Source organism: Balaenoptera physalus (assembly GCF_965194825.1).
Source record: "Balaenoptera physalus genome assembly, chromosome: 10".
Classification (NCBI taxonomy): Eukaryota; Metazoa; Chordata; class Mammalia; order Artiodactyla; family Balaenopteridae; genus Balaenoptera; species Balaenoptera physalus.
In genome coordinates, this window is record NC_138889.1 from 106,654,818 (window position 1) to 106,681,657 (window position 26,840).

At 57.3% G+C, this 26,840-nt stretch overlaps 1 protein-coding gene and 1 long non-coding RNA gene across 2 annotated transcripts in view; one reads left to right on the plus strand and one right to left on the minus strand.

The window, feature by feature from the left end:
* LOC309668086 overlaps positions 1 to 26,840 on the plus strand; it is a 217,791-nt gene that overhangs the window by 185,076 nt on the left and 5,875 nt on the right. The window lies entirely within an intron of this gene.
* On the minus strand, positions 4,894 to 26,788 carry EHD1 (EH domain containing 1). The gene is made up of 5 exons (XM_082477375.1): positions 26,113 to 26,788; positions 22,473 to 22,570; positions 9,847 to 10,259; positions 7,376 to 7,540; positions 4,894 to 6,940 (listed from the first exon to the last, which is right to left on the minus strand). Exons 1-5 carry the CDS (start codon positions 26,514 to 26,516, stop codon positions 6,416 to 6,418), a joined length of 1,605 nt encoding a protein of 534 aa, XP_082333501.1. The 5' UTR covers positions 26,517 to 26,788; the 3' UTR covers positions 4,894 to 6,415.

Consider the following 26,840-nt stretch of genomic DNA (forward strand, 5'->3'; position numbering starts at 1 on the left):
CCATTAAAAAATCTCTTTGGAGATTTGCCTCCTGCCTCAGATGGGGACCTTCTTGAGTCTGTACAGGGTTAATTTGCCAGTGTTGAGGGGGGAGGCGCTCTATGAAGTTCTGAGGAGCTGAACTGAGCATCCCTAGCAGCACACTGGGGGCTTCCCCCAGGGTCTCCCATTTGATCTCCTCAGAGACCTGCGCTGTGGCAGCACCCAAGGTCTGTGCAATGGGCTGTCTCACCCAAGTCAGTCAGGTGGCGGGAGGGGAGCCAGGATTCAAACCCAAATCTGAGGACGCTGTCATTGCCTCTGTGTCTCCTGGCAGGGGGTGAGGGACAAGGGTCGGGATGGTGTGTTGAGCCCTCCCGGCTCTCACCTGAAGCGTTCTAGGCCCTCCTTAAGGGGGCGGGGCAGGGAAAGGGCCCACAGGAAGGGTTCCCACCCTCCGCAGCCACAGGAGGGCGCCAGAGACCAGAGGAGGGCCAGGTGCTCAGGACAGGACCAAGTTCCATTCCCTGGGGAGCAAAAGGTAGGGAGAGGGTCCAGGGTGGAAGATGGGCCATTCCTCCTCTGCCCCTCTTGGACACCCTGATCCCCCGCCTCCACCCTACCATGTCACCCAGGATCAGCAGTCAAGGGCCAACTGGTGAGGCCTCTGGGTCCCAGCTCACTCCCTGTGTGACCTTTAGCCTCTCTGAATGCCAAGTTCTCAAACAAGTCCATCATCCCCTGGCCTTTCAGACTCTGTCCCCACATAGTACAGCAGAGGGAAAACGGAGCCCCAGACAGCAAAAACTGTGTCCTGCTGGGGTCTTCATGGGGCGGAGCTGGGACTGGCCCTCGGCACTCCATGCCCATCTGGTACATGATTCTATTTGGTCCTGTATTCGTTTTTTGTCACATCCTTGTTCCAAGCCTCAGTTTCCTTGTCTATAAAAGGGGGTCGGGTCAGACTCCCTACCCATTGCTTTGCAGTTGTAAGGCCAGAATGCCCCTCAAGACTCATTCTGTTCCAGCCTCGACAAGCAGCCAGTCCTCCCCCGCTGTCAGAAACAGCTCCGGCACCTGGGCCTGCTTTGCTGAGCAGATCTGTTCTCTGATCCTGTGTGTGGGGCCCTGGACCAGCCGGTGGGTGCTCCAGGGATGAGTGAGTCTGAGCAGGAGACCTCCACCATCTTCCCACCGCGTCCTTATTCACACTCCTCTGGTCACTGGTCACTGCTTCCTGGAGGGTCACCTCCTCCATAACCTCTCTCCCCCTGAGCCCCTTTGGCATTGAGGTGCTGGCACTAGCTCTCACCCAGCCCTGAGGGCAGCAGACTTGCATTCCTACGTGCCTCTTAGCATTTCAAAGTGAATGCAGATCTGTTATCTTCACAAGGGCCCTGCCAGAAGGAGGAAGTTATTATTTCCCTCCCTTATTAACAGATTAATACCTTGAGGATGGGGAGGTGGGAGGTGGGTGGTGGGTAGTGCCGGCCTCAAGCTCCTTACCCAGGTTCCAGGCCTAGGCCAGTGCCTGGCAGCAGAAGGGCAGCGTGTGGCATCTGGACTCTGGGGACAGGGGACAGGGGAAGGCCAGACTGTGGTGGACTTGATGTATGTAGGCTTCGGAGGAGGGTCTTAGATGGTGAGAAAAGGGAACTGTCAGTTTAATGACCCAGGCCTGGCAGAAGGGAAGGACGGTTCAGATGAGGGGGGACCCCAAAGAGGAGGAAGGTGAGAGCCCAGGGGAAAGCAGGGAACCCAGGTTTTCTGACCCCCATAGCATATGCCTGTGGGTCTGGGAGGGGCCCAGACACAAGGCAGGCTCCAGGGTCTGTCACATCCGCACCCACATCTTAGGCCTCCAGACCCTGGTCTGTGGCTCCCCTTTCCCAAAGGTCAAGGTTCAGCCCGGGTGGCTGAGGATGAGCCTCTCCCAGCCCTGCCTCCCGAAGCTGCTCTCAGCATATAGTCCCGCAGGGCTAACTAGAATGGCAGGCCGCCCCTGACCTTGGCCACACTGGAAGTGCAGCGCCCCACTCCTGGCCCAGGAGCCAGAGAACAAGGAGAAGCGGCTGTGGGATCCTACAGCCCTGCCTACTGTTGAGTGACTTCTGTCTCTCTGGGTCTCTGTCTCTGTACGCAATAGAGAACTGCCCCAGCTCAGGAGTGGGCGGCAAATGGTACAGGGAGCGGCCTGCAGTAGTGGCTGGACCTTGTCTCTCTAGGAGGAGCACGTGGTTGGCGGGTCGGGAGCTCATGTAGAGTTGCGCTGCTGCTCAGGCCTCCAGGTTTGACTGAAATGTGTGTATTCCCTGGCGGTCCAGTGGTTAGCACTCTGCACTTTCACTGCCGAGGGCACGGGTTCAATCCCTGGTCAGAGAATGAAGATCCCACAAGCCGCGAAGAGAGGCAAAAAAAAAGTGTGTCTGCTGGGGTGGCTTGCGGGAAGGGGCTGATGCAGACGGTAGGGTTGAGGGTCCCCACTCCCCACGCTAGTCCTTGGCAGCCCCCCACGCCCACTCCCCGCTCACCCCAGCACACCAAGGATGTGTCCTTTGAAAGGTCCACACTCCAAATGGGTGGACATATGGTGATTTCATCATCCTGGCTTTTCTTCCAAAAACCTTCTCTGTGCTGCTCCAACACGCCATAGGGGCTCCCAGGCTCCACGGCCACAGCGGCTGCAGCCCCATGTGGTTTTATAATTATCAATCCCTCTGGGAGCACAGGAAGCCAGGCCCAAGCCCCCTCGGCCACCACCCCTCTGGCCCTTGGGCGCCACCAAGTCTGCAAGTTGCTTTAGGGAAGGGTGGGTCCCGCCTGCTTTGTTCTGGGAGTTGGGTGGGGAGCTGGGCTCCCTGCACCGACCCTCACCCCCACCCTGATCGGCCTCCCTGAGGTGCTCAGGAAAGGTGGCCACTCAAGTCGGGCATCCATGGACCCTTCCTCTGGGAAGCAGGGGTCACTGTCTGCATCGGACACCTGAAGGGAGAGGAGAGGACGGCTGAGCCCCAGCAAGTGGCAGAGCTGGGATTCGAACTCCTGCCTGTCTGCCCTGAGGTGCTGCTTTGAATGCTGAGGGGCAGGACTGATGGGTGGGCTTCCTAACCTTGCCACAGCCTGGTGACCTTGGGCAAGTCCTCTGACCAGCCCACATGAGATAATAAGAGGGCACTGGGTGGGAGTCACGATTAACCCTTTGTTTATCAAAGAGCAGAAGAAATGTTTATTGCTCTCACCTGGAACCTCCAGGTGTAAAACAGAGCTGCTGTGCGGGGCCCGGAGGCAGCGGGTGCCCCCCTCCCGCCCCGTGTCTCCTGGGCCCTGGGATCTGAGGGCCCTGGGGCTCACAGACTTGGTGGCGCCCAAGGGCCAGAGGGGTGGGCAGACTGCCCCAAAGGTCTCTGATGCCAGGAGCGCTGGCAGCCGTGTGGAGCCCTGTCCTGACCCCAGACCAGCCTCTGAAGAGGGGGCCTTTCACCCAGGGCCCTGGCCAGTTGGGAGCTGGGGAGGAGGCAAGGGGTGCGGGCTGGTCCCCGGGAGGGTGGTCACACCTTAGTGCACCCCACTGGCCCTCCTGAACCCTCTTACGGCCGGGAGAGGACTCCCCCTCAGACTGTAAAACCCCAACCAGGCCACGAGCTCCAGGGCTGCACGGGGCGGGGCAGATGCCTGCCCTCGGCCCCTCTTCCAGCATCAGACCAGCAGTCACGGGCAGCCTTAGGCGGTTCACCGCCCCCTGCCACCCCACGCTGGGACGTGCGGGGGTGGGGGGACCGGAAGCACGGTCCTGTGTTCTCTTTGTGTTCTAACAGCTTCAACAAGCATCTCCCTGTCTCGGGTGACCCTGGAAATAGAGGGGCTGCCCCAAGCTTTCAGGGCCCCGGGCTGGAGTGACGGCATTTAAGCTTCAAGGTGCGTTTCTCAAACCTGAGTCTACAGCTGCAGACTTTGGGGGACGAAGTGAGCCATCAGCTTTGTTTTTCCTTTGAAAGGGTATTTTCTATTAGAAACACAGCGGAGCGCCCCATCTGGGGTTGAGCTGACCCAGGTTTGAATCTCCTCCCGCTACACTCGCTCTTCAAGCTCTCCTGAGTCTTAGGTTCTTGGCTGTGACATGGAGAGAACGCTGACCTCCTGGGTCACGAGGATCAGGGTGAACCATGTGAGTGGTGCCGGGAGGGTGGGGAGCCTCTGCGGCCATCAGACCGGACGCCCACCACCTGGGTTAGAGCACTCAGCCTGGCCCTTAAAACCCGCAGGCACCTGTTCACGTCCTGCCTTTTGCCACAAGTGTGCCTGGAGCAGTCTCCCCCGCGACTGCACCTCAAATCTGCACCCTTCCACGGCGTCGGCTCCCGATTTGTCACCCTCCCCTCTGTGGGTACGAACAGTCCCCTATCTGCCACATCGGCCGGCCCCACCCTTTGTAGTTTTGTTGGTGTTACCTGCTTGGTCCGCCTTCAAAGTATTGGCTTCTCTAAACGACCCTGGGGCCAGCATGGAGCCCAGGATATATACCCTGTCTGCCTGACCCCTCCCAGTGCCCTGAGCCCCATGGGCGCCCACCTGTCCGTCCACAGATAGGGCGGAGCCCAGGTTGAAGGAGATGCTGTGAAGATCACGGGGGGGGGGCGCCTGCTCCCCCGACCCCTGGGGGGCACAGCCTAGTCCCTAGTCATCAGAGGCTCTCCCAACTTCCTCACCCCATCCTTCCCCCAAATAAACCATTCCTGCTCAGCCCCCATCTAGGACAAGGAGTGGGGGTCGTCAGCCCCCTTGCAGGCCTCACCCTGCCAGGCTTGCCAATCTGTCTCCGCTGATATCTTGGCCCCCCGAATGCTCTGCCAGCGCCCCCGCAGGCACCGTGGGGAGCAGGTCCCGGGAAGAGACATCTCAGCACCAGAAGCCAGCTTCAGCACAGTTAAACTTTTTTTAATGCAAGAAAAAAAAGTCCGGTCTTCAGTTTGCTTTTCCTTCCCACAGGCAAGCGTGGTTAAGCCACTGCACCGTAAACAGTGAATTCCCAATGAGGACACAGTGTGGGATGGTGGGCCGAGGCTGCAGGGAACATGGCCAGTTCCTGGAGACTCAGACCCAGCAGAGGCCTAGAGAGCAGCACTAGGAGGGTGGGCCGGGGTCAGAGGTCAGAGTGGAGGAGTCCCTGAGACCCCCGAGGGCGTGCCTGGTGGGAAGCCTGCTCCCGCCCTCCCCCCCCGCCCCCCCCCCCCGCCACAGTGGCTCTGTGATGACGGCTCCAGGCCCTGGTGGCTGACCACTGGCCGGCAGGGATGTCCAGGCCCCCGACAGCCCAGCCGAGGCAAAGCAGAGTGAGGCGGCCTCCGCTGGCCGCTGGCTGGCTCGGGTTTCGAGCTGCTCAGCCTGGGGGCCACTATACTAAGGACATCCACGTGGAGCGCCGCCCTCCTTTGCTCAACGGGAGGAAGTCAGGTGGGAGAGGGAAGGGGCTGGGCTGTCCCTGGTCTCTCTGTCCGGCCACCAGGCCCGGGCTGGAGCACCAAGCCACACCAGGTTCGTGAGGACCCGCTGCCCACCAATGGTGGGACAGAGAGGTGTACCAGAATGTCCTAGGAAAGTGAGAGGGTGAAGCAGGAAACACCGCCCCTGGGGTCTCTGGCAGGGTGTGCTCTGCACGCACCCCACATCTCATGGCTCCTGAGTGGAGCTGTCCCCTGGCTGGAGCGTGGGGAAGGAGACAAAAATCACAGCTTCTGAACAAGTGGTTGGGAACTTACTGGAAAATTCAGTCAAGTATGAAAGGGGTCACTTTACAGAACAAAAACTAGCTTATGTATTTCTCTGGAAGATGTTCTCTCACACCCACCCGTCCCCCGGACTCCCCGCAAACAGGCAGCTGGGCCTGGCTTCTGTGACTGCCGAGCCAGGGGACACGAGAGCGAAGGCAGGGCCTGTGGACAGGGGGCCGCTGCGAACGGAAGGAGGAAGGCACAAGAAGAACCAACTGAATCTGGGAGCAGAGGGAGGGGGCAAGGCCGGGTGGAGAAGGAAGCCACTGGCCGAGCGACTCAGCCTGAAACAGACGGGACCAGCGTCCCTGTCTACACGCGGGCCGCAGCTGCAGGAGGGGCGAGCCAGGCGACTTCCCCGGCAGGAGGTGAGGACGGGGAGGACAGAGGCTGTGCGTGCGTGGGGCTGCTGGACGGAGGAGGAGGAGGCAAGAAAGAACGCTGCCTCTAACGTTATATATTAAAAATATCCATGGTTCTTATGCACAAAATTCCATCGTTCACCTACGAGTATCACCCCTGCCTCCCCAGGAGCAGCCTTAAGATAAAGATGGTGGTTTTCCTTTGCGAGCTGAGGAAATATTGCTCAGTCTTTATGGTCTTGGGAACTGCTGACCCTCCCCTCCCCTGCAGCCTCTGCCTGGCCGGCCGGTGGGAGTAGGTGTCGCTCACTCGTGCCTCCGCTTGGAGGGCGGGATCAGGTGTGGGGGCAGGTCGGCGGGCAGCTCGTGGCCCTCCAGCTTGACTTTGATGAGGTGGTTGGCCAGGGCGAACTCCTCGTCGTCCAGCAGCCCGTCCCGATCCACGTCGGCCAGCTTCCAGATCTTCCCCAGCACCGTGTTGGGCAGCTTGGACTTCACCATCTCCTTCTTGGCGTTGGCGCCCGTGATCTTGCCATTGACGGGCGACAGTGTGTAGAAGATCTCGTCGTAGGTGGGCTTGTCCTTGCCCACCACCCACTCGACGTCGTCGATGCCCTCGCCGGCCCCCTCGCCGTAGCCGTGCCCAAAGGGCCCGTTCATGGTGCCGTCGAAAGCACCGCCCTTCACGGCCTGGGCAGGCATCAGGGACTCCTCCTGGCGCACGATCACCATCAGCCGGGCGATGTCGTTGGCCAGCATGTCGTCCACCGTGTCCAGCAGCTTGGGCTTCAGGGCCTGGAACTTGCTGAAGTCCTGGGTCTGCAGGAGCTCCTGTGGTGGGAGTGGAGGAAGGACAGGGTTGGGTCGGCCCCTCCCGGGCTCTGGCACCGAAGGTGCAGCAAGAGTTCCCGAGCAGAAAGATGTGGCTCCGCGTCACGGCCCCAACCACTTCCCATCTTGGCTCCCCCTTCTCTAAGTCGGAGGTAAAAACAGCCCCCTCCGTGCAGGACTGTAGCGAGGATTAACTGGGAGGAGGCTGGGGTGCCTGGCACAGCCCCGCCCTCCCCCTCCCCCTCAGGGTGAGTCACCACATTCCCCCGTGAGGTGTCACGGCCTGGGTCAACTTCTCCCATCGGGTGGGGCGCTGGTGATTAATCGGGCCGCTTCCACTTTGGGAGGCCCCGCCCCATGGAGCTGGGGTTCCCTCCAGAAGCACTGCCCCAGTGCCGCGAGCCGTCCTCATTCCCATCCCAGGGGCGGCCGTACCTGCATCTTGCGGAGGCTGGGGAAGTCACCGGGGGAGATCTGATGCTCCCGCTCGATCTTCTGGTAGATTTCGCCCAGGTTGCTCACCAGCTCTTTCTTTTTGCTCTCTTTACCGAAGACGTTGGGCATCTCCTTCTTGAGAGAGCTGATGATGTAGGCGTGGACCTGTGAAGACAGAGAAGTGGTGGGTGTCAGGTGCTTCCTGGACACCTTGTTGGGAGCGTGGCCTGCACCTGTGCTGCCCTGGAAAGCTGGACCGTAACCCGGGACAGCTAACCACAGCCGCAGCCCAAAGCCCGTGCTCCTTCCATTTCTCGGCACGCACACCCCTCCCCGGTGACCCCTCTGCACATCAGAGACACCGAGCACATTCCTACCAAGCCAAGCAGAGCCGTGCCATCCTGCTTACACAAGTCTGTGGATGCTGGTGCCATGCGCTCCAACACAGCCTGAGTTATGCCCCACTTTATCATCCTGACAGCCTCGGGGATGACTAAGGATTAGGAAAATCCCACAAGGCTTTCCCCAGATGTTTCAGGGTTTACGCAGTACCTTGGGTAGACATCTGCCAATGAAGGGTGGCACATCCTTCCCTTCCCCACAGCGGGCCAGTAACTCTGGCAACCTTGCAAAGGCACAGCCCTCAAATCCCTCTGCCTTGCCAAGCAACGTCCTGCCGAGGAGGGCTGCAGCCAGCCAGCCTCACGCCCCCTTCTCCCAGACTGCCAGCTCCACCCCAAAAAAACCTCTCCACTGGCCTGACCTTGTCTGCCGGGGGCTGAGACCTGGCTGAGAACTGCCCCAGGGAAGCAGGCTGGTCACAGAGTCACAGTCACAGCTCTGCCCATCACAGGCCAGCAGAGAGAGCGACTCAGGCCAGGAAAAGGAAACAGTCTCAAAACAGCAGGTGCAGGACAAGATTGGAGAGGCTGGGGCTTTCCAGGCAGGGTGACTCAATGTGCCCGAGGGCCACGCGATTACACACCATCTCTGTAAATGAGCAGGCAGGGCCTGAAGTCTGCCCTTTGTTCTGTCCTGGAAGGAGGCTGAGCGAGAGCACTGGAAGCCCTGCCAGGAGAGGGGCTGGACGGGGAAGGAGGGGAGCTGCCCCTCCCTGAGACTGAGCAGAGGCTGGACTGGAAAACAGGAGGCCAGGTCTCTCCTCCATTCACCGCCTCTTCCCCTTCAGCTCAGGACACTGCTTGGCCCTTCGAGGCCAGGAGCCAGGTATGTGGATTTTCTCATGGGCTCCTTTCTCAGAACCAGTTCCACTCATCAGGAAGCTTCCAGAAGTGAGACATCTACAGAAACGTGCAGCCCTGTACCCTCCAGAGCAGGGTGCGGGCATCTTTACTTTGCATACAGGTCACCAGGGGACTGTGTCCAAATGCAGATTATGGTTCAGTAGGGCAGAGGTGGGGCCTCAGAACCTATGCTTCTAGCAAGTTCCAATCTGCTGGTCCCGGAGCACTCTGGGTAACCAGAGAGGAGACACAGCCGGGGGTAAAGGATGCAGGGTCGCTTCTCATTATTCAGGCCAGGGAGCACCCAAAGCTACCTGACTCCAGACCTCAAGACAGTGTAGGGTGCCCTGGGCCACTGTGTCTGGCCCACGGCAGAGTCCCAGAGCCTCTGGGCTACACAGAAGGGAGCCTCACAATGCGGTACTATTCAAAATCGTGTCCTAAGGGGACGTGCTCTGCTCCTCAGTGTGTGAAGGGCCCACTGGCGGCATTACCCTTCCTTCCCCAGCCCCAGCCACCCCGGGGTCCCGCTCAAGTGCTCGGCCAGGCACTGAGACTCCAAACTCTTGAGCAATTCAGATGCTGTCCACAGGTGCCAGCAGGCCTTGTGCTTCCATGGAAGAGTAGGGATGGTTTACAAGGCCTCTGGGGCAGAGGCCATCGGCGCTCTCCCTGGGCCCGCGGGTTTGCGCCCCGTCTCTCCACTAACTACCTCCTGTCTCGGCCTAAGCATCGTCTCCCGCCCGAGGCCCCCCAGTCTAGCCCGCCCTCCCAGGTCAGCTCATCCCGGGCCGACCCCGACAATACAAATAAATCGTACTTTCTTTTCCTTTATGTGTTCTGCTTTCCCCTGTACGGCTGACAAGTGCTAGGAGGGTGGGGACCTGTCAGTCCCCACTGCGTCCCCAGCACCCAGCACATGCTGCGTGCACCCCAGTGCTCAGCAGACCTGGGGGGAAACTGATGAGCCCTCGAGCAGCGTCCTCACCCACTCTCCACCCCCCAGGCTGCCCCCGGCACAGTGGTACCTTCTTATTTGATGTTTATATGTGTTAAAAGGAATCTCAGGAAAAGGCTGCTCCCACGGGGGCACAAGAGGACAGGTTCAGACAAGGCATGGCACAGGGCGGCCACGGGTCTGCAGGGCAGGGTCTTGGGCATCCTATCCCGGTGCCTCGAGTGGCCATCCCAGAGGCCCCTGGGGCTGCGTCCCCACCCTGGGTTTACCTTGGCCAGCCGCGCCCGCTTGATCAGGTCATTGAGCTTCCTGAGGGCGGCGTTTCGGGGCAGAGACTGGATGTCTTTGAAGAGGTCCTGCTCCTCGGCCTCGAAGAGCTTGCGGTTGTCGGGGATGAGGAGCGGGTGGGACCAGAAGGAGCCGATGTACACCCTGACCACCTCGGGGGTGTTGATGATCTTCCCCAGGGACCACATGAGGGCCCCGTAGACCCGCATCAGCTGCTGGGTCTCGATCTGGTCGGCCTTGTTCAGCACCACGCGGATCTTGTCCTCATGGTTCTTGAGCGCCTTGATGACTTCCGAGAACTCGTCGGAGATGTCTAGCTTGTGGGCGTCAAAGAGCAGGATGATGCGGTCCACCCGCTCGGCGAACCACTCGAGGACGGCCGCGAAGTCGTAACCTGCGGGAAGAGAAGGGTGAGTCAGGGGCGCCAGGGGCCAGGTGGTCTGATGGCTCTCGTCCCTGACTTGGCCTGGTACTTCTCAGCCTGGGGTCATTTAAATTTCCAGAATGTACTTATGTGGACAGCACAGTGCCCTGAGGGCAGGTTCATCAGGCCTCCCCTACTTCCGTACCCACCATGGTAACACCCGCACCCATGCAGCACCTGGCACGAAGAGGCACTTAACAAATAAATAAGGCAAGGGAAGTCACAAAGTCCAAGCTCTAAAGTGGGTCGAACTATGGCAAGAGTGAGGAGGAGACCCCAGCAGCACAGCTCAACGCCGGGTGGCAAGAACAGATTTGGGGGCTGTTGGCTGGGTGCCCCTGCACAGCAGCGACAATTACAGCAGTAAGACCTACAGCTGCTGCTTGTCCGGTGCTATGTGCTGGGCTCCCTGTTCTGCAGGACTCTCATTCGTTCCCTGCAAGCTACAGCTCGGGGGCCAGATCTGGCTCACTACCTGTTTTCATAAATAAAGCTTTACTGGAACACAACCTGCTCATCTGTACTCTCTGGCTGCTTCTGAGCTACAAGAGCAGAGCTCAGTTGTGGCAGAGACCATGAGGCCCCCAAAGCCGAAAATTTAACACTCTGACCCTTAGAGAAAACGTTTGCTGACCCCTGCTCTACAGGCCTATTAAGTACTGCAAACCACCTCCCCTTTCTAGGTCTTAAACGCTTCTCTAAAATGAAGCGACTGGACTAAGCTCCAGCTCCCAACTCTATTCTGTGCTGTTTCCTGCCAACAATTAAGGCCGTTGGTGAACCGTGCCGTCTGCAGCAGGACTGCTGACAGAACTGTCTAGTTTTAGCTCGATTCACGGCCCCCTCAGCTTAACACTGCATTTCCCAGCCTCTCTGCAGCAGAAATGAAGAAGCAAAGAAAAGGTGCACCAGCCCTTTGTCCTCTTCTCCCTTCCCAAGGACTGGAATGCAGGTGTGAGGGCAGGAGCTGGAATAACCACCCTGGGTTCAGGATGGCCTTGGACTGTTGTATTTCACACAAACTATCAGACACCTGATTTAAAAGCCCATGGATTTGTGGGTCTCTGCAATAGCGGTTTAATTTGTAGCCTATTTTACAATTATGCCACCTCAAAATGTTTCCACTTTGGACTTCCCTGGTGGTGCAGTGGTTAAGAATCCGCCTGCCAATGCAGGGGACACAGGTTCGAGCCCTGGTCCAGGAAGATCCCACATGCCGCGGAGCAACTAAGTCCGTGCGCCACAACTACTGAGCCCGTGAGCCACAACTACTGAAGCCCGCGTGCCTAGAGCCCGTGCTCCGCAACAAGAGAAGCCACCGCAATGAGAAGCCTGCGCACCGCAACGAAGAGTAGTCCCCGCTTGCTGCAACTAGAGAAAGCCCACGCGCAGCAACAAAGACCCAATGCAGCCAAAAATAAATAAATAAAATGAATTAAAAAAAAAAAAAAAAAGTTTCCACTTCTTGCACTGTCCCCAGAGGAAGCGAAAATTCTGTTTCTTATCTTTTGAGACTACTAAGGAATAGTAGACCATGTGGAAACAACGGCCCAAGAGTCTTTGGGAAGCTTGGGTCCCAGCCCCCGAGCCGCCATCTCTCTGGGTGACTCCGGGCAAGTCCCCTTGTTCCTCACCGGCAGGCCACAGGCCACCCCCAATGCAGGCTGGCCCTCTTAGGAACCGCTGTGTCCTTCCCAGAGCACAGTCACGCCCCCGAGAAGCCAGAGAAGGCACTCCTATAGAGAAGAGCCTGGGACGCTGCCCAGAAACAGGCCAAAACCAACCCCCCACGGCCACCAGGCTGGGATTTAGACATGCCTTCTCTAGATGGCAGGAAACAGGAAAGCAGCAGGTAGAGGGCAGACCAAAGAAAAGGACCAAGTGTCAACAAAAGGCCCAGAGTGACTCACGGTGCCACGGGGAGGGCAGCCCTCACCGCCCCTCTTGTAAGGCGTGGGCTGAGCTGTCCCGCCAAGCCTCCGGGGCTGAATGGGAGTCCACAGGCAGCGCACGAGGCCACCTCCACTCCGGCCGGAACACCCCCTGGGGGCTGGGGGTACTTTAAGATAGAGAGAGCCGTGCGGGGCGTGCCTGGGGTGAAGCTGTGCCTGGTTAGACAAACACTCCAGCCGCCCCGTCCCCAGGTTCAAGTGGGCTCCAGAGCTGTCTGCGCACCTGAAGCCGCAGCCTTGGCGGCCTCTCCCCGCACCCAAGCACTCAGAAACAACACAGGTTTTTAGTAAGAAAGCCCTGGATTTAACTCCCGGCTCCAGCCACTGACTCTGTGACCCCAAGTTCTTAACTTCTGAGTTAACACTTCTTCATCTGTAAAAGTCAAATAACAATTCCTCCTCCTAAGATCACAGGGAGGATTAAATGAGGTGACGTGTTGCGTTCCCAGCACAGGCCCCAGCACCAGAGCGACACCCGTGGGTCGGGCAGGCCCAGGACGGGAAGAGGCAGGGCCCCCTAGAACGAGGGCTGAGGGGCTGGGGCTGGATCACTGATCAGAAACTAAGGTGACAAATGATCAGCCTGGCTCTGAGGCTGGAGGCCAGTGTTGTCCTCATGGCAAGACACCGAACCTCAAAGAAAATCCCAAATGCATAGCTTCTGTGGATCTAGCTTGCGGCCTTGCCAGGGCAACCTGTTCCCACTGCAGCACAGGGGGAAACAGCCTGCTTTTTAAAAAATATTTATTTTTGGCTGCACTGGGTCTTCATTGCTGCGTGTGGGCTTTCTCTAGTTGTGGCGAGTGGGGGCTACTCTTCCTTGCTTTGCCTTGTCTTGTTGCAGAGCACGGGCTCTAAGTGCGTGGGCTTCAAGAGTTGTGGCACACGGGCTCAGCAGTTGTGGCTCGCGGGCTCTAGAGCGCAGGTTCAGTAGTTGTGGCACATGGACCTAGTTGCTCCGCGGCATGTGGGATCTTCCCGGACCAGGGCTCGAACCCATGTCCCCTGCATTGACAGGCGGATTCTTAACCACTGCGCCACCAGGGAAGTCCCTTGCTTCTTAACAGCATAGCAGTGGAGTTGGTGGCAGCAAAGCCCCTGTGAACCTGAACTTGAGCCTGGGCAGGGGAGCCATCAGTCTTCCAGAGGCCCATGCAGACAAAGGAAAGGGCCGGGCTACCAGATTCCCCACGCTCAGAGGACGTGGGAAGGCCAGGAGCAAGGGCCAGGTTACTCCTACGCCCGCCACCAGCCACCACCAGGCTGCTGGTTCCAAAGTACAAGGTCCCTACGTCCCCGGACACAAGGAGCAGGCCGAGGGACACGGGCAGGGAGCGGGGCCAGCCCGGCCTCGCCGCCACCGCCTTTTATGGCCGGCTCTGGGAACGGCAGGTCGGCGCTGAAAAAACGATGACTCAGGACTGAACCGCTGCTCTCTCAGCAACAATGAGGCTCAACTTCTCCCCTCGTCAGACTGTTTGTCCTCAGACCGCCGCAAGTTCAAACGACCACAGATTCACACAGCTGGGGAGGCGGCAATGCCGAAACCGAGGGACTGGGAACAGGGGGGCCCTGATGGGCTGGGCTCGAGGCCACGTTAGCTTTGGCCAGGGAGTGAGGACGGCATGCAGGGAGCCGAGGTCACCCCCGGACTCCACCCAGTGTGGCCTCATTCCTCCCATCCCCCAGTGGCAGCGGGAGGGGGGGCAGATGATGGGGGGAGAGGAGGAGGAGGGGGAGGAGGAGGGGGAGGAGGGGAGAGGAGGAGGAGGGGGAGGGGGGGAGAGGAGGAGGAGGGGGGAGAGGAGGAGGAGGGGGAGGAGGGGAGAGGAGGAGGAGGGGGAGGAGGGGAGAGAGAAGCCTATGAATGAGGCACCAGGTCCACGAGCCCCCAGCCAGAGCGAGCGCCCCGCACGGCCCCGCCTGCAGACCCAGTTACTTGCCAGCACCTCAAGTTGGGAGCCAACAGAGCTAAGCCCATTTTTTTGTAGGTGAATGAAATTTCCTGTTTATATGGAAAGTGCTCACACTTTTGGTGAGAGAGAGCCGGTGGCTGGCCAAGCACGCCCACAGGTCATGCAGAGGGTCACAAGGCTCAGGCTTGTGCGATGTCATCACAGGTGGAGGACCATGTCCTACCACATGGCCGCAGTCTCCCCAGGCCCACCTGACACCCCACAGCCCGCCAACCCCTCACTCAGCCCGCGTGTCTCCACAGGCAACAAGGGCTGGACTGACCCACGTCTGCAGTGCCGAGAGCACTGACCGAGTCCCCGCACTGGCCAGGCAGCCCAGCGGCCACCATCAGCCTGGGGCTCGGCGGCAGGTGACAAGTGCAGGGACCAGGGACACATCCAGAGAGGAGCACCCTGCCCCCAGCACTGCCCCAGGCACTGGGCCTTCAGGCTCTGGGACAACCTAGAGGTCGGCCTTGGCGGCAGGACCAGGCATCAGACATCACCTAATGCACGGCAACTCCTCGGCAGAAGCAGGAAGGCACGAGCGCCCGGTGAGGAGGACACCACGGCCCACGCGCCAGGTGCGAACACAACGCTGCAGCTTCATCCGCCTCAGGAGGACAGTCGTGAGGTGCTGACACCCACAAAGGACACAGACAACACAGCCGGAGGGGGCGAACTGGAAAGAAAGGGCTGACCCTGCGATGTGAGTAAAAGCCAGCACTGATAAGAGACAAGCTCTGGCTCGGAAAGTTCTGGGACCTTGAAGACATTATGAAATGATGAAATAAGCCAGTCACAGGGTATGATTCCACTGGTATGAGGTGCCTAGAGTCAAATCCAGAGACAGAAAGTAGAACGGTGGGGGCCAGGGGCTGGGGAGGGGGAAAGGAGTTGTAGTTTCATGGGAACAGAGTTTCGGTTTGAGAAGAGAAAAAAAGTTCTGGAGGTGATGGTGGTGATGTTTGTACAACAATGAGAATGTACTTAATGCCACTGAACTGTGCACTTAAAAATGGTTAAAATGGTAAATCTTACGTTATGCGTATTTTACACGGGCTGTGTAGACAGGAGGCCCAAGCCTGCCTCTCTCACCTTGGCTCTGTCCCCACCAAGCCTCCTGCAGGGCCCGGGTGCTCCAGGGGTCCTGCCTCTGCAGGGCTGGCTGCCCTCCTCACCGGGCCTGCCTCCCACCCTCCGACACCGAGGTGAAGAGGGAGCAGTTGTGACGTGTCCTCACCCTAGCCCAGCACCCTCCCAACACAGGCAGCTGCAGTAGCTGGGGGAAACGCTGCTTCAGACACTCCAGAAGTTTCTAGAATGCAAACAATAGAGGGTTTGTCTCCAATCGACTTTTGTTTCCTGCCATTCAAGCTACGTGGGCCTCCACGTTTCTTGCCATGGCTCCCATCACCACGCTTAACCCGTGCCGGGGCCGGGAAGGGGTGCAGGAGCACGAGAGAGATTAAAGAGTTAAGAATCTACACCATGAGGACTTGTTCTGACCTTCCTGAAGCTAAAGTTCTTAAGGGAAGGACCCTTCCAGAGGCACAGAGGTTGGGAGGAAGGGGCCTCCCACGTCTAGGCGTTTACCCGAGAGAAACTGAGAAATTGGGACTTTCCTGGCGGTCCAGTGGTTAAGACTCCACGCTTCCAATGCGGCGGGGCGGGTTCAAGCCTTGGTCAGGGAACTAAGATCCCACATGCCACGAGGCGCGGCCAAAAAAAAAAAAAAAACAAACAGAAATTAAAATTTGTACTCTACATGAAGGTTTATAGCAGCTTTATTCAAAACCGCCCCAAACTGGAAACCCAGATGCCCCTCAATAGGAGGATGGATGACAAGTTACGGTACAGCCGTATCACGGGGTACAACAGCTACAAAAAGGAATGAACTGCAGACTCTCAAAGAAATGAGGAACCTCAAAAGCACATGCTAAGTGCAAGACAGACACAAAAGGCTTCACACTGTATGATTCCATTTCTGACATTCTGGAAAGGCACAACTTTAGGGGCAAAGATCAGTGGTTGCCTGATGAGGGACTACAAAGGGGTGCAGGGGACTTTCTGGGGTGATGGAAACTCTGTATCTTGGTCGTCGTGGTGGTTACACGACTGGTGCATTGGGTGAATTTTACCGTATATAACACAGATCTCAATAAATCTGGCCTAGAAATCAGCAACAAAGGACGGGTTAGGGGGGCAGCGGCAGGGGAGACCAGGGGGAAGGGCAGAAGGACTCTGGAATCAGGCCTGAACCTTCTACTCTCCGAGCCTCTGTTTCTTCAACTGCAACGTGAAGACAGCAGGTTTCCACTGTGTGAGCGAGTGAGCGCCTGGCCCACTGTAAGAGCTTCGTAAATGTTTGCGGTCCTTTACTCACAGGATTTGTATTTGGGCCCAAGAAGCTCAGATTCCGATGGGTGTGTAGGCAACGACTGCTTCGAACGCGTGAAGAATGCCTTGTACCCCAAATATAAACCGAGCATTTGCAGGCGCTCAGGCAGCTGTCGGGGAACAGGTGGGGCGCCAGCAGGGGCTGGTCCACTCCCCCGCGGGCAGAGCGGCCAAAAGCTGGACAGGGGCAGTGGGGGGGCTGGATGGGCTGGTGGGGAGGCGACGAGAGGAAGGCCCTGAGGAGGGTAGCTGTGCGGAGGCTGGGCCCCCACCAGAGGAGGTCCTGGAGTCTGAAGGGAAACTCCTGCTGAGTCAATGCTTCCCCCTCTCCCAGCCTCCTCGGGCTGTTATTCAGAGAAAGCTCTTCCTCATCAAAGTCTGAGAATCGCTGGTTTTTCAGTGTACTTTTATTCAGCTGACATTTGTTGGACACTGAACTGGGCAGCGGGCACTAGGGTAGGAGCTTAACACACGTAAATTCGTGCAATCATCGACAAGAACCAAGAAGCTGGTACTGCTATTCCTGTTCTACTGATGTGGCTCTCAGGGGTGCAGCAACTCCCTAGGGCCCCCAGCTCCTAAGTATTGATCTGGGACTCGAACCTCTGTCATCATCTGTGCTGAGGGTGCTGGGAACCCAGGAGGGACGCAGGGCTCAGCTTTGTGCTCGGCCTTGCACAAGGCTTTTGGGGCAGCCTCATGGAGCCATTCTCTGGGGTGCAGAAAACCCTCGTGAAACGCTGGCATGGAGGGCTTTTAGGGCTGGGGCATCTCAGGAGGTGGTCAGCAGGAAGGGACACCGTGGGTCAGAGGGCTCCAGGTTTGGGCCAGGGAGCCCCTACCCGACTGTTGAGCCAGATGGCTCCTGAGCTTGGATGGAGCCTGGGATCCAGGGATAGTCAGCAGGGGGGACAAATGAGAACCCGGGGGACAAGTAAGAACCCAGGGGACTGGCCAGCCATAGCCAGGGCTCCTAAGGCCTGTCCCTGGATGGTTGGGGGGGCAAGGGTGGGAATTTCCAGCTGGAGGCAGAGAATAGGGAGAAAAAAAGCAGGTCTCAGCACTGCTGTTCAAAGCCCTGAACCTCAGGCCCATTTCTGGACTGGGAGTCCGATCTCGGGCGGGGAGAGAAGCAGTGTGGCCCCTGGGAACTCTGGGAGGGCTGAGCCCAGCACAGCACCGGCCTAGCAGGGCTAAGGGCTCGTCCGAGCCAAGCTCTCAGAGCTCCTCAGCCCCGAGCACCGGTCTTCAGCACACCGCGGCGTGAGCACGGACTCTGCTGGGTTCGAATCCCAGCGCCAACTCGTGCTAGCGTATGTCCTCTTGGGCTACTTAACTTTGCTAAGCCTCCGCTTCCTCATCTGAAGAGCAGCAGCTTCCTCACAGATGCAGCTGCTGCGATAAGCGAGTGGGGCTGGTTCCCATGGCAGAGGCCAGCAGAGAGCCAGGCATGAGGCTGGCCGGGCTCCATCTCCTAATCCAAGCTGAAACAACTCGACCTTGCTGACTCGACTCCCACGGGGGAAAACGAGGCCCGAAAGTTACAGCTCAGCTCACAGCCTCGCAGTGACAATGGCGGGGGTGCCCTGGCCAGGCCCCTGACCCCCGGGCTGAGGCTTCCACCAAAGCGCCTCCGGCCGCTGCCCACAGAGGACCCGCATGGGAAGACCTGCTCCCTCCCAGGTCCTGCCACGACTGTGCCCACGGCCAGCAGACTGGGAGCCCAAGGCACCAGCTCCGCCGGGCCCCAGATGCCCTCTGGAATGCCCTTTATCAGTCATACGGGCAGCACCCAAGAATGAACACTGTCCCCGCAGGTCACCTTTCTCTGCTGACACAAGAGAACTTTATCTTTAAAGGCACTCAGGAGATTAGCACAACAGGGAGGCGCAGCCCAAGACCCCCAAGAGGCTCCTACTCTTCCCTGGAGCAATTCTCAGGGGTCTCTTGCAGAGCCTTGGGTGTATCCCGACTGCTTTGGGCCTGCTCAGGCCTTACCTTATCTTTCCACACAGTATTTCCTGCACACGTTAGGCACCATGGGGAAAGGGGAAAAAGTCAGGAGGGGCTAGGCAGAGAGGGTGGGAACTGGAAGTAAATGTAATTAGCAACACTAACGTCTACGCAGCCTCCAGAAGGATGCTCTGCTTCCAGGGAATGAGGTTGACAGACCACGGAAATGCATGCCGCTTGCCCGGGACACACATTTTCTGTTGGCCCAATCTTTTTGAGAGGGAAACACCTATTTTCCACACCGTCAGCAAAGGGAGCAGAGAGGTGGCCGCCAGGGAGCCTGGAACACACTGTCCTACTCTGACTTCCTCTGCCAGGTGACATGGGACCTTTGCAATGACAGATGAATGGGGTCTTCAAGAAGGAGAAACCTACCCCTTCTGCGTCCACCTGGAGAACACCACCCCAGAGGTCACACCCACCACGTATAAGAGGTACCGCCCGATGGTCTTTCTTCTCCACTGGTAAAACGCTGACTCCAAACACATCCCACGGTAAATCCCAACTTGGTAACTGTTAGTAGAATACTTTAAACCAAGACCTCTAGGGTTATGGAGGGAAAGATCTCTATTTCACAGGAGGAAAGCCCTCCTCCAATGAGAGTGATGCACTTGTCTTTAAGCCAACCTCCTCCTTCCTGCCCATGATGGGTGGGGGAGGGTCCCTGGCTGCCCAGGGACCCAGAGGGGCCACACTGTAAGGAAGCGGGGTTGGGGGGAATACAGGCAGTCTCCTGCTGGCTTCCTCCCCCAAGTATCTGCCATCTACATGGGTAACTTGCGGGCCAGGACTGTCTGGTCCCCACCAGTGAGATGCACCCTGCGCCTGACTGGAGAGCACACTGAGGCACTGCTCTGGTGCCTGTGTCCCACAGAGAGCAAGTTTGGACACCACTGTCTGCCTTTCTACTAATGCGGTAAGGAAGCAGAGGGAAGGGGAGGCAAGGGAGGGAAACACCCCAGCAGGCAGGGCCAGGATACTCTTTGCAGCAAGACAGTGTTAGACACTCCCAACTCCTCAGTCTGCTGAGACTAAGGCCCCAGGCTGAAGTGTCAAAGATAGCCCAGCAGGGGAACTTCACAGCACTGGTGGAAAACTGCTGTTTCTGAGTTCAACAGGGGCCATAAGAACCCTAAGGCTTTCCCTCAAATACCTTTATTTATTTATTTCTTAAATTTATTTTTGGCCGCGTTGGGTCTTCGTTGCTGTGCGCGGGCTTTCTCTAGTTGCGGCAAGCGGGGGCTACTCTTTGTTGCGGTGCATGGGCTTCTCATTGCGGTGTGTGGGCTTCTCATTGCAGTGTCTTCTCTTGTGTGGAGCATGGGCTATAGGCGCATGGGTTTCAGTAGTTGCGGACCACGGGCTCTGCAGTTGTGGCTCGCGGGCTCTAGAGCGCAGGCTCACTAGTCGTGGCGCACGGGCTTAGATGCTCGCGGCTTGTGGGATCTTCCCAGACCAGGGCTCGAACCCGTGTCCCCTGCATTGGCAGGCGGATTCTTAACCACTGCGCCACCAGGGAAGACCTCCTTCAAACACCTTAACTGCCAGCTCTGAAGGTTATAAAGAGTATGGTATTTGGGGGAGAATAAGCCTCTTTTTCTGAGCTATTATTGTCCCTTATCCAAAGATGCGTTCACATCAACTGACCTATCTGATCTGATAGCTCCCAGCTGGGAGAACTCCTCCCCAGCATATTCCACCAGGTCATTAAAGACATAACTCTACAGAGCCTCAAAGAAAGTCCCTCCAGGATAGCTCAGTCCTGGAGGTAGATGGAGAATAAATTCCCTTTTGTGGGTCTTTCTCTTTAAGAGTAACTAATTCAGGGACCTCACTTGTGGCGCAATGGTTAAGAATCCGCCTGCCAATGCAGGGGACATGGGTTCGATCCCTGGTCCGGGAAGATCCCACATGCCGTGGAGCAACTAAGCCCGTGCGCCACAACTACTGAGCCCACGCGCCACAACTACTGAAGCCCATGTGCCTAGAGCCCACGCTCCACCACAAGAGGAGCCACCGCAATGAGAAGCCTGCGCACTGCAATGAAGAGTAGCCCCCACTTGCCGCAACTAGAGAAAGCCTGCGCGCAGCAATGAAGACCCAATGCATCCAAAAATAAATAAATAAAATAAACAAATTTATTAAAAAAAAAGAGTAACTTGTTCAGATTTTCTAGCCTTGCTCTGGCAAATGACAGGGCAAAAGCCTTGTTTATCAGGCATTTTCTTAAAACCAGGTTAGAACAATAACAGCAGTAAGAAAGAAAAAACTCGGGCTTCCCTGGTGGCGCAGTGGTTGAGAATCTGCCTGCTAATGCAGGGGACACGGGTTCGAGCCCTGGTCTGGGAAGATCCCACATGCCAAGGAGCAACTGGGCCCGTGAGCCACAACTACTGAGCCTGCGCATCTGGAGCTTGTGCTCCGCAACAAGAGAGGCCGCGATAGTGAGAGGCCCGCGCACCGCGATGAAGAGTGGCACCCGCTTGCCGCAACTAGAGAAAGCCCTCGCACAGAAACGAAGACCCAACACAGCCAAAAATAAATAAATAAATAAATAAATAATAAAAATAAAGGAATTCCTTTAAAAAAAAAAAAAAGTCTTTAAAAAAAAAAAAATGATTAAAAAAAAAAAAATAAAAAAATAAAAAAAAAAAAGAAAGAAAAAACTGGCCCTTGCCTCCCCTAGAAGTGTCATTATCATCGGGGTGGAGAACATAAAAGTTTAAACCAGATTGAGGGACAGAGAGCAGTTTCAGTATGCTCTGATGCAATCCCGTACTGGCAGGGGCCCATGAGCAGGGAAAAAAAGAGAAGCAGGGCTTCTCAGCACTGAAAATGGGGCCCCCACCCCCTCACAGCCTCAGCAGAGACACACTGCCTCCCAAATCTCAGGCTGCTGGCTTCAACTGCAAAGCTCACTAATGCTGGGCGGCCCGGAGGGAAAGCGGGTACAGGAGAGATTTGCAAGTTAATGATAAACAAATCTGGCCACTTGTCCTCAACCCCCTCTGAGTCTGATCTTGTTTCATTTTTACATTTGCAGCTGCAGGCTCCACTCTTAGCCGGCCCCCATGCTCCTCCCAGAGAGCATTCAGGCGTGAGGCTCCCCTCCCTTGTACAAAAAGGGGCAGCGGCAGAAATATAACCCAGTTCAGGTGCATCCTGAACCAGATCTTTAGAAAAGCTTGGCACACTCAAGACAGGAGTTTACACAACTAGAATGGGCCTGGTGCACTAATACTCCGCATGAAAACCTTATGCCACGCGCGGCACCCAGGGAGGCTACTGATGACCAACATTTAAGCAAATTTAAACACATTTCCAAGGCCCAACATGTTTAACAAATTCCTGCTAGCTTCTCCTTTTGGCTGGCTCTTTCAAGTCAAACTGTTCTCTCACAGTCCTGCTGGACCCACTAGGAATTTATACAGCTCTGGGAGGCAAAGCTTTTAAACACAAACTAAGGTGAATGAGCCCCAGGGGAGCCAGGGGCTCATTCAGAACAGCAATGCTGGCTGAGGTACCTGGAGCCCAGGCACGGAGCAATCTCCTGGGACCTCACAGCCAGCCAGGATCCTGTCTTCCTTTCCAGAAGGCCCCAGGGGCTGGGAAGCTTGAAAACCACGTGAAACTGGCTGTTGTCTCACCCTGACAGCTCTTGTAACCTCAGCAAAGGGAACCAAGGAAAAAGCAAGCTCCGGCCCCCACTGGGCTCGGCGTACCATGCAGATACAAGGCTGATGTAAAATGGGTTCTCACTTGGGCTGGGAGAGACTTGGGCAGCATTTGGTCCATGTCACAGACGTCAGATGGAAGTCGTCTGACTATACCAGGTGCCCTGGGCTGTGTCAGAGCCTGTTTACCTCTGCTGATGCGCTGCTTCTCTCCAGACAGGATCCCGGGAGTGTCGATGATGCTTATGCTGTCCAAGACCGGGTTGGGCAGCTGGGCGCACATGAACCTGCACGAGAGCAAGAGCCCAGAAGAGAGATGTCAAGACTCAGGTATCGCTGCTCTAGATGGGACAGCAGTGATTTCTGTACTCCTTCGTCTCCGCCTCTGGCTTCCTTTCCAGAAGAAAGGAACGGAAAGGAGGTTTTCTATTGTCTTAAGTTTCCAGGGGTGGGAATTCCCTGCGGTCCAGTGGTTAGGATTCTGCACTTCCACTGCAGGGGGCACAGGTTCCATCTCTGGTCGGGGAACTAAGATCCCGCAAGCCACGAGGCCAAAAAAAAAAAAAGTTTCCAGGGGTGGCCAGCAAATTGCACATATTGTCTTAACCGGGAATCCAACCAGCAGACTCCAACTTACCCACATCAGCACTTCCCTCACTTAGCTTTTCTCCCAGAGTTCGAGAATTCAGCTTTCAAGTTGCTGACGTGTTAGTGAAAACTGCACAAGCCTAGGGTCACCATTCAGTTCCGGAAGGAATAGAGAAGGGTGACAACTGAGACCTTGGAATTCCATATTAAAATTTTCAACCACTTGGCTAAATTTCCACGCTGCAAGAGATGGTCCTGTCCTACTGCTGCTGGGGCCAGCCCTCCCTTCAACCCAGCTGCTCGGGTGAAGGGACTGCAGTGGGCAGCCGCTGACAGCCAGGGGACCACGCAGGCTGGTGCATGGTGGGGCAGGGAAGTACAGACACCATTCTCTCAACGTCAAGGCAGAATGAGGAAGAACAGAGAGGCTGGCAACTCACGGACCACGGCTCAGCTGGGTGTGCCTGAGTTCCCACGGAGCTTAGAACAGCCCAGAACAGCAAGGGCTGTCCCAACCGACAGCAGAGATTCTTGACTGGACACAGAAAAGGCTTCTTTAAAAACTTCTCTGGAAAAGGTATTGTGAGCAGAGAAAATACTGGCCCATTGTCTAGGGATCTGCCACGATTAGCTTCCCCTTTTGGTCCCACCCCACAAGTGACCCACGGCCCAGAGGCGGGGGCAGCTGGCCAGGGTGAGAGGTACTGCCTGCAAGCACAACAGAGCAGAAGCAGCTGACCTGCAGGATGAAGGAACCTTGGACCTCATCCTCACCGTGCCAGCAGCAGAGCACACGTGCTGTAAAGAACTGCACGACCTGGGGCTCCTGCTGGGGAAGGAGTCGGCGGAGAGAAAACCAAAACAAGACGACTTCCAGTCGAGTTGGCTCTGAGAAGCAATATACATAAAAATGCCTTGTGAAGGGCCTTGTAAGTTAACATCTCTGCGGATCGGGCGCTCTGCAAAGCCCGGGGAGTGAGGCCGAAAATACGAGAGGGAGCAGGCAGTACAGATGCATCCAATCCTGTTTCCTCACCAACAAGGACGCACAGATTTCATCTTGAGCTACAAGTTACCAGCTACGCAATGAGTTTGCGCAGGATACTCTCAGGATACCGTGGCTGCGCCTTGCCTCCTGCTCTCTCTGATTTTAGCCTTAGAGCAGCCACTTAGGGGGAAGAGGCCGGAAAGTCCAGTCCATGATTCAGTGAGTCTCTTTAAGAGTGAGGGAGAGGCTGTGTCAGCCACTGAAAAGCCCCCTTTGTGTGCCCTGGCTGGCTGGGCAGCGCTGGTGTACTACACAGGCTGACACAGCTGGGGGCCTCAGCTCCAGTGCAAACCCACACCCCAACCCTTGGCTGATGAGGCCCCTTCCGGCAGGGCCATTCATTACTAGTGTTCTGGGACCCTCTGGAGATGAAGTGGTGGCAGAAGGAAATAAAAGTGTGGCTCTCGGATCCTGCGGCACTGGTATCATCAGGTTGCCTCTCTTCCCGGCACTCCTGAACTGCTCTTTTTTTCAGGGAGAAGAAGCAGGAGGTGGTAATTGGCTGCACAAAGGCAGACAGTTGGCACTGCATTAACCGGCTCGTGAAGGCTCGTGAACTCGGCTCTCGGAGCCGCGGTTTCCTGTACGAGGTAGGGGTTACCTAGCTGATGTCTGAGATCCCTCCAAGCTCTGAAACATTAGGTCTCCAAATTCAGAAAACAGGTCATACGCCCATTTCTCCTTACAAAAAAGGTCACCTCTCACAATCAAAAGTGGACACTGAAGGACAGCAGAAGGAGATGTAGCTCCTTCCTTCAAGCTTCCCAAATTTCTCCAGGAAAGCAGACCTAATAATGCTTGGAATTCCCAGCACAGCAGCCAGACTTTCCACTGGACCGTATGGCCCCCACCAGCTGACAGCCAGCCAATCGCCTACCTACAGGCACAACAATTCTCAAACCCCAGTATCCCCTGAGGCGGGCTCCTGGCTAGGAGGGCCGTGCCTCTTCAGGAGTCTCACCCAAAGGGCTTTACTCTGGCCCTGACTCACAAACACCATCAGCCGTGAAACAGGAAGACAGGTTTAAATGCCTGAGAGAGGCAAAAAGACAACAGAAGACTGCCTGTCTTCTCCGTTAAAGGTCAGCTCTGCGCACAGAGGTAGGCCTGGCCACTGGCCTGGATCGAGGGCAAGCTGGTCTACCCTGTGCGACTGGACAGTGTCTGGAAAGGAATGCGATCATACAGGGCGGAGACCTTCTGGAAGGCAAGAGTCAAGGATTCTTTCCTAGGCTCTTCCCCAGACGAGACTTTGAAAGGCATGTGGAGTCACTCCTTGAATGGGGTTTGGCAGAAATGACAAATTTGTGAAGTCCTTTGGTATGTCCCCTGGGGGTGGGGGGAGGGATTTTAGAATCCCCATTGGGTAGGACCTTGGAGTTCCTTTAGAGAAAAGTGAACTTGGCTGTAGCACTCCTGAGAGAGGAGGCCAATGCATTTCATTCATAGCATCGTGAAGGTTAGAACCTCGGAGAATTACCCTTATCAGGGTTTTACCCATTTAACTGGGGAAACTGAGGCCCAAGTAGGTTAGGGAACATCCTAGTGAGTCTAAGCAGCCGGAATCTCATTCCAGGGCTCCAGGGCCCACCGCCTGGCAGCACAGACCCTTACCCCTGAAACCCCTAAAGCAGCACAGGACCTTCAGAACTGCCCCTGGGAGAAGTGCTGGTCCTCGCCCTGTCTGCTGCTTCTGCAGGCCGCCCCAAACTCAGCAGGCCACAGCAGATCCTCTCCCACCGGTCCCTGGGGAGGCACAGCACAGCACACCAGCAAAGGGAATGGCTAAAAGTTTCACCGTAGTTTTCCGTGACACTTAAGAAACAGACCCGTGAAGGGAGGGGTGAAGGGATGGGTTTGAATGAATTAGGTGCATCCAGTCTGGGGGAAGGTGGTGGAGACCAAGACTGAGGGTAGTAAGTCTGGGATCTGCCAGGGGGGTTGGGAGTTAAACCGATAACCTGGAAAATTCTGGGGGGGGGAGGAGGTGACAGAGCCGGGGGAGCCGGCGACGCCCACTCGCAGACCCCCTCGTAAGGGTTTTCTATGGGAAGCGGCAGGGGACCCAGTCCCAGGGAGTGGTCGCTAAGGGTCTCGCGGGGGCCTCGGAGACAAAGAACAGCGGGGGCGGCGGTCACAGGACGGTCGGGACCCCGGCCACCCCCTTTGCCCCCCGGGTCAAGGGGTGGGTACCTGTTGAGGAAGGCGTTGCCGAAGGCGTTGAGCTTGCGGAAAGGGCGCCGCGGGTCGACGACGAGCGCGTTGCCCGGCACCACGCCCTCGGTGGGGCCATGCATGACCGCGATGAAGGAGTCGGTGGTGGGCTCGGGCCCGATGCGCATCCCGGGGAAGTCCTGCTCGATCAGGTGCCGGATGAAGGTGGTCTTGCCCGTGCTGTACTGGCCCACGAGGAGCACCATAGGCTTGTTGTCGAAGTCAGCGTCCTCCAGCGCGGGCGAGTGGAACTCGTGGAAGCGGTAGTGCTCCTCCAGGGGCAGCAGCTTCTGCGCGTATAGTTGCCGCAACCCCTCGGCCACCGTCTGGAAGAGCTCCGGCTCCTTCTTGCGGCGGGCATCCTTGCTGACCCAGCTGAACATGCTGCCGGAGGCCGGGCTGGCTGCTGCAGGGCAGAGCGGCGGCTGAGAGCCGGGCGAGGGCGCGGAGCCGAAGCTGGGCCGGGCCTGCAGGCTGAGGAGCGGCGGGGCAGGGGGCGGGGAGTGGCCCGCACTGCGCAGGCGCACGGCACGGCCCACGGAGCACCCTCTGTGCCGTGGAGCGCGCGCCTCGCCGTGCTCTCTTTATAAGGCTGAGCCGCGCGTTCGGGCGCGCGCACCGCAGCCCCGCGGGGCCGCGGGGAGTTGGGAAGGGGTGAAGGAGGAGCCCCGCCCACGCGCTCCGCGCCACGTATTCCCCTCCCCCGC

Bases quoted from the DNA above. Each gene is read 5' to 3' on its own strand.
- EHD1 (XM_082477375.1), bottom strand. From the start codon at position 26,516: ATGTTCAGCTGGGTCAGCAAGGATGCCCGCCGCAAGAAGGAGCCGGAG. The intron at 22,571-26,112 runs GTACCCACCCCT...GCTCTCGTGCAG, and splicing joins GGCAACGCCTTCCTCAACAG to GTTCATGTGCGCCCAGCTGC. The intron at 10,260-22,472 runs GTAAACAGGCTC...CTCTTCCCGCAG, and splicing joins GAAGCAGCGCATCAGCAGAG to GTTACGACTTCGCGGCCGTC.